At 48.7% G+C, this 7,034-nt stretch overlaps 1 protein-coding gene and 1 long non-coding RNA gene across 2 annotated transcripts in view; both read right to left on the reverse strand.

Moving 5' to 3' along the window:
* The window catches only part of rnf123 (ring finger protein 123), a 110,864-nt gene that overhangs the window by 59,642 nt on the left and 44,188 nt on the right, over positions 1-7,034 (reverse strand). Inside the window, exon 36 of the mRNA XM_085457837.1 lies at positions 3,673-3,757. Coding sequence (XP_085313963.1) covers positions 3,673-3,757 — 85 coding nt within the window. The remainder of the gene's footprint in view (positions 1-3,672; positions 3,758-7,034) is intronic.
* LOC146710418 (uncharacterized) overlaps positions 6,293-7,034 on the reverse strand; it is a 1,870-nt gene continuing 1,128 nt past the window's right edge. The window contains exons 2-3 of the long non-coding RNA XR_014920615.1: positions 6,850-6,981; positions 6,293-6,696 (exon numbers count right to left, since the gene is read on the reverse strand). This is a non-coding gene — a long non-coding RNA (uncharacterized LOC146710418). The remainder of the gene's footprint in view (positions 6,697-6,849; positions 6,982-7,034) is intronic.

Raw genomic sequence — 7,034 nt, forward strand, 5'->3', positions numbered from 1 at the left:
AGGAGGCTGCAAGCTGCTGCTGATCCCTCTCAGCCAGAGCTAATGGACAACAATTAGCACCACTGATTTTCTGCACAATGGAGCACGGAGGGGGGGCTGTTAATAGCTCTGATGTGAACACAGGGTGGGGGGAGTGTGTGTGTGGGCAGTGATGAGGCTCATAGTCCACACAAGTCGAGCACGATCAATCACAGCAGCAGCAGCAGCGCTGCCTTTATGGAGATCCTGTGTGTGTGTGTGTGTGTGTGTGTGTGTGTGGGGGGGGGGGGGGGGGGCTTCAGGCGACGGCAAGAAGAACAAACATCATTAAACAAATGAAAACAGGACGCTTGTCTTTCCAAACACGCCAGGATTACGCCTGCTGTTCATGCTTCAACCTTAAAGGCTGTCACTGCTTTTATAAGTAAATATGTTTATGCTGTAGGTGCGTGATAGGTTTGTAGCTTGAACCTATTCGCTGGAATGTTGAAGACAATATAATTACACCGCAAGACACGAAGTAGGCAAAGTTCTTCATGTTTCTCGTGCACGGGAGAGAACCGGACAGACGCCGTTCCTTCGCTTGACCCCAGTTGCTCTCGTCTGTTCCCCCGTAACACTGCTCTTTTATTGAGGTTACGTGAATATGCATAGGGTCATTAACATATGATGTCTACATACACACAAAGAGTACCGTGTGTGTGTGTGTTACTGCTGATCAAAGGGTCCTATAACATGAAAGCACAAAAGCAAACATCCTTGGTCAGGAAGAGGGTAGTCTCACCCTAGATAACACGGTGAGGAAGTCCAGCAGTTAAAGCACTTAGACTAGAACAGACGTAGCTACGTTAATCCTACCATAAAACAATAAGACAAGGTACGACCTCTCTCGTGCTCCCAGAGTGCTCTCTAATGCACACAAAGTTTGCAGACCATCAAGGATCAAACCTCTACCAATCTACAACTAATATAAAACTCTAAGCATATATAAGTAGATATTTCTAAGCATAAATGGCAATCAACAATACAAAACCTAACAGTGCGGACCCTGCAGACAAACCCCAACAATCAGATGACATGTGAGCACACGCTTGGTGACAGTGGAAAGGAAAAACTCTTATCAGGAAGAAGCCTCCGCCAGAACCAGGCCCCCAACAGGGAGCCAATGAGGAGAAGCCAGCATGGTGGAAGTCCGAGCTCTCGCTGCAAACATCTCCAGATGTCTCCCATGTAACAAAACATGTCACAGCACGCTGCACCTCTGTTCTGGGCCCGGGGCCACATGTTTGACACATCTGTGCTGGGGCGAGGACCCTGCATTAATGGACGGAAACATCGATGGGATGTGGCGTGTCAGCTGCTCGAGCGCACACAGCCACCATTAGAATGCGGACGCTGTGATGGGAGCAGCGAGGTGAAGGACAGGCCTTCATGGGCTCAGGGCCGAGTGAAGCAGAGGCTCAGCAGCTGAAGCCTTCTTTGCTTTAACGAGTCAGCGACTGTCCTCTGAACAGTGTTAAATCATTCTTAATGAACAAACATCCGTCAAACATGCTGAGAAACATGTGTGAACCTTTCTGTGGTTTATTTACAGCCTGCAGGCACGTTTACGTCCAGCTCTTCAAAATAAAAGCTGAGAGGTGTGTTTTATTGTGGAAAGTAAAAGTCAGTGATGGTTCATGTCATAAATCAGGACACACTGCTCACACACCTGTGATGGCATCGATGCTCCTCACAGATGGAGCAGGAGGAGGCGACATTAACCAGCTGATGAACCTCCAGCTGTGTGACCACAGGACAGCGACGCCTGACCCGGCGTCCTGAGTCAGGACCGGACCGATCCAAATATCGGATCGATGTCTCCTTAATGAGAGCTCCTCTGCACCGCACTTCCTTTCAGACTCGCTCTTATTACATTTCATTCAAAGTGACAGGGGAGGGGCCTGTCCAGGCTTTAAACAGGCTGAGGACATCCCCCGTTTCCCTCCACCTCGCCAGGCAGGAGCCGGCCCCGCCCCCTGCAGACAACGCTAATGCCTTTATTCATTTCTCAGAGTCCATTAACGGGCACTAAGCCTTCCTGCGGTCTCCATCACTGCAAGCTCCCAAACCTCATCCATCTCCAACCACTTATCAAAGTTACAGTCACGACTCCACCTGGAGACGCTCCGTCCGAGGAAGCTTACAGGAAGCGGGGTTCACGCCGACCTCGTCTCTGCTTTACCTTGACCTAAAAGCACAGATGCAGACGCGTCTGCAGTACTGCGCCCTGAGCAGCGCCTGCAGGTGCAGCGCGCCTGTCAGAGCGCTGAGCAGCAAATAACAGACACAAATAACTCAGCGCGCTGCGGCGGCGCCGAGAGGAAGATGATAATTCCTGTTAAAAACACGGCGTTACCTTTGATGTGAAAACAACACAAAGTGAAGTGTTACATAAAGATGGGGGAGGTGACAGAAGGAGGGCGGCGTGCAAATGAAGAGGGAAGACAGGAAGTAAGTTCACGGCTGATTCGAGCTCAGCGAGCGTCTGAGCGGCACTTCAAACGAGTGTGACCTGGATTCATTCATCAGGCCTCAAAAACGCCAAAACTTCACAGATCACACCTCTGACTCCCACAGCTTCACGCCAGGCAAACAGGAAGTCCCGCCTTTCAGCGTCGGCTCGTCTTAGACTGCACGTTCAGCGGTGAGCTTCCTGCTTGCAACCCGCCGCCGTCACTTTGACCTGCAGTTCATCAGGAAAACGCTGACACATCAGAACAGCCCCGATAACGGCGCCACAGGCTCCCTGCCAGCACCTGCCAATCAAAACCAAGCACACCCAGTGATTGGACACTGTGCTGAGAGGCGGGGCCAGGTGCTCAGAGTGAGGAGGGTTTCCTGGATTCACACTAAGCTTCTTATTTCAGCCGCGGCGTCATGGAGGCGTGCTGAGCGTTGGAGGTCATTTGGACGTGTCCCCCTGCACACCTGAGCGTCACGCTTACAGGCTGCCTCGCTCGCCCCACCGTGAACTGTAAACAACTCATTTTTGTGACGCCCCAGGTGGGCGGGGTTGAACAAACAGCTGCGCGGTCACGCTCGGGTGGAGCTTCCTGGGCAGCAGAGCAGACGTCTCACGGCAGGTAAGCTCGACTCCATCCGTCCTCCATAAACAGCAGAGTGACGACAACCTCGCGTTATGAGTTTGTTCCAAACTGAGCTCGGAGAAGCAGTTTACCTGCTCAAACACCTGAGGAGACCGACACACCTGAGCCTTCATGAGTTAAACCTGAGCTTTAGCTTCAGTGGGAGGAGCTCTGCTTACTGAAGTAATATGATGAAAACCACGTGGACGTCACACCTGCATCACCAGCGCCGCCTGGTTTCTCTGATGACATCAGCAGTCAGTCAGGAGATGATTGGGGACATTTACCGATCACTATTATCGATCACTGACTGTGACCCCGAGCCACGTATGGATTAGTCAGCAGCTCAGAGGTCAGAGGTCAGGAGGCCTGAGCATCATGTGACTGCTATCAATCTCACATTAGAACACAGTGTTTCACACACAGGATCCAACACCAAGCAGTTACTCACATACAGGGCTCTTAATTTGAAAAGTCAGTGGTGCACACACACGCAGAAGCAGCCGTGGCCCGAGCCCCCGGCTGACCCTAACCAGCAGAGCCAGAACCAGAGAGGAGGTCTTACCCCTGCCGGTCTCCGTCCACCAGGATCCGAACCAGGATGCCGGTAACAGCCACCAGGATGGGGTAGTGGTCCACGCTCTCCAGCCCTGCAGGAGGAACAGAGTTCATCAGAGTGGCACGACTGCGAATCCGACCGGATGATGGACGCTGAGGGGGCGTGTCTCTCATTGTTATTCCCATAACCCTAATATCAGTGATCCTGGCCTGTGATGCGTTGAGCTCCCTCCTTTCACAGAGCGTGACATCACGTGTTCTCACTAACACGCTCCATGTTTTTAGTTGTTGCCGTCTGTCATTCACACTCTTTAAACCTTTAAACCTCGTGCTCCTCGCACGTCCTGGTCGGACGGAGTTCAGGCGGAGCTCTGGATCACACCTGCGTGCATGAAAGCAGCACGCAGGTGTGATCAGGCCTGCAGGTGTTTGATGGATCAGGTCACTGTCATCATATTTCAGAGCGTCTAAAGCAGAGACGGGCTGCTGATCAGTATTACTTGGATCCTGCCATCAGAGCCGGCCCACACACCTGATTGGAGGCCTCGGCGAGGCGCGCGCACACCTGCAATTAAATTATCCCAGAAATAACCTGGAAAGGTGTCATTATCATTATCAGGTGGTAATAAGAAGGCTGCTTCCAGTCGGCTCCAACTATAAATCATCAGCGCTGCGACAGACGGGTGACCTGTGCAGGTGTACCCTGCGTCCCACCTCCACAACACACACACACACACACACACACACACAGTTAAAGGAGGCGATGACCTCCCTATAAACACGGTGGCTGTGTGGGCGGAGCGAGTGAGGATGTTGCTGAGGTCCAATCAGCTCACAGCAGTGATGATAACAGGAGTGAAATAATCAGCTGGGCTAAAGCAGAGTTAAACGTTTATTTTTGAAAAGGTGAGGTTACAGCACGCCGCTCCTGTTATGGCACAGCGACGTTTCCATCAGGAGGAGCGTGAGGGCCTCCCGCTGAGCGCCATCAATGAATCACACGAACTCACAGCGAGCCAACAGCTGGAAGAACCAATTAAATAGGCAGGAAACCACACGTGGTTATTGTCCTCCTGCTGATGGACGCTGACGCTTCTGCTGAAGGTAAAAACCTATTTCTGTCAGGAAGCAGGATGTAGACGCAATCATGCATGGATGGACTTTCAAAACGGTTTATTTTCTTCCTTGTTGGTGGCAACGTTTGACATTTTTAAAGATCAGTGGAAACTTCAGCATAAAATAATTCTTTATGGTCATTTTGGGCATGTCTGACCCCCTCTGATGACCGACTACACTCAGGCTAGCATCAGGCTTTATAAGATAGGGCTTTGGAGTTGACGTCACGCCGCAATGCATTATGGGAGCGCAGCGCCATTTTCGGGGTCTACGAATCAAACCAAACACACTGTGTTGGAACGACGACTACAAGAAAGATGCTTAAAAGCAGCTCAAAAGAGAATGAACTGTATAGAGACCGATTTCATTCAGAGGCGAAGCAGCGGTACTTGCAGAAAATAGCGTGCATTGGAAATGTGGACCCGTATGAAATACGGCCGTGGAGTAGAAACCCTGAAGACCAACCGCTACTGACGTAGCCTGACATATTTTCGGACCTTATCTGTGGAGTCAGCGCGTACAAGTCGTCATTCAAGCAAAGGTAAGTCAGCTCGAGTACTGCGAGTGAAATGCGTTTGATTTCCTTGCAAACATTCAGATTAGTGCAGCATAAATTCATTCATGAGGGGAAATTACAGTGAGAACATGTGGAGGCTGTTAGAGGGATAACATAGTGAGTTCAGTGCATTGATGTGACATCCTTGCATTACATCCTTTAGGTTCATTTTCTGCAGGCAGGTTTCTGACAGAGAACAGGCAGATTTACACTATAACATGCAGCGTTCTATAGATGGACACATAAAGAAATGAAAAATGACATGTATGTGCTAACTTTCTAAACACTTTGTTACATTTATGATAAAGTAGATTAAACACATTTACGTCGGCCTTGGCTCATAGTTCTTGTCTTTAAATTAACTTTGTCTGTGTGTGTTTCAGGTCCTGCACTCTCAAAGACTGAATGAACCAGCATTGCAGCCATGGGTCACTGTGAGCATCACAGGGAAGGTTGAAGCCGCCCGCTGCACCTGCATGGCCGGAGTCATGGAGACCTGCAGCCATGTCCCTGCTCTTCTGTTTAATGTAGAAGCAACAGTGTTGATCGTGGCACAAGGACTGTTACAGATGAACCTGCATACTGGGTTTTGCTGGGTAATGTGACCAAGATACAGCCAGAGGTTGGCCATAAGATAGACTTCTCCTCTTCAGCTGCCCAAAAAAAGGCTCTTGATCAAAACATAAACAGACCATCTGTAGTGACGGGGAAAAGGAGCCGTCCTCAAAACAGAAAAATCCCACCTGCTACTGTGGAGGAGTCGTCACTGCTATTGGATACTTTGCTGGAACACAGTAAAGCTGTGGGTTGTGGGAATGACCCATAATGTTTTATCTAGGGGTCTAGATTTATGCCTGTAGTGCACTGCCGTGTAAATAATTTGCATTTACTGAATATGTACTGACTGAGTCCCACTGTTCAAAAGTTGAATAAAGAAACAAACTAATTTTTGCTCTTTTTTTTTTTTATTGAAACCACCTTATAGAACATCACATCAGTTGCAATGATGATGTCATTTATAGTTTACAAATGACAAAATGTTTACACAAAATCATGACAGTGTTTACATGACATCACCCACTACTAACATTATTTACTGTATCTTTTGAAAAAATACAGCAATTTTAACAGCACAAGACTTAAGAATATTTAACAGGAGCAGGTTTCATTCTTCCCGGGTTTTATTATCACACTGTTCACCAAACGCAGCAAACCTTCACCATCTTATCCAGGAGGGTCACCTCTTCACCCTCACATGGAAGAAGTAATCTGATTGGCATGGTGGTATGTTTGAAGCAGGTCCCTTGTGTAGCGCTGGAACCCAGTCACGATGTTTCATCCATTTCATCGGCTGGTTTGCTGCAATAATGCCAAATAATTAGCAACTCTATAAATAGAAGGTAGTTCTGCAAAATCACTCAGTAGGATGTTTGTTCTAATTTGCTATGACCTCAGAGCGCATCGAAAATAAAACTAATAGGCTATAAAGATATGAACATATTTAGAACTTACCGGAATGAAAATGTCTGGAGCACCAACAGATATTTGGAGATGGAAGAGAACTGCACGTCAGCTCGTCTCACAGCTGCTATCCAGGCTGGACGCCTTCGTTTGGTAACATCGATACACGAGCTGCTCATGTTGCTTCCAGGTTGGGAAAGAATGAAAAGATAAACCATTTTCAACCTTATTCTCTT

This window comes from Copadichromis virginalis, linkage group LG5 (genome assembly GCF_057382275.1).
Source record: "Copadichromis virginalis isolate Kocher_CV1m ecotype Utaka linkage group LG5, C_Virginalis_male_GT1.1, whole genome shotgun sequence".
Taxonomy (NCBI): Eukaryota; Metazoa; Chordata; class Actinopteri; order Cichliformes; family Cichlidae; genus Copadichromis; species Copadichromis virginalis.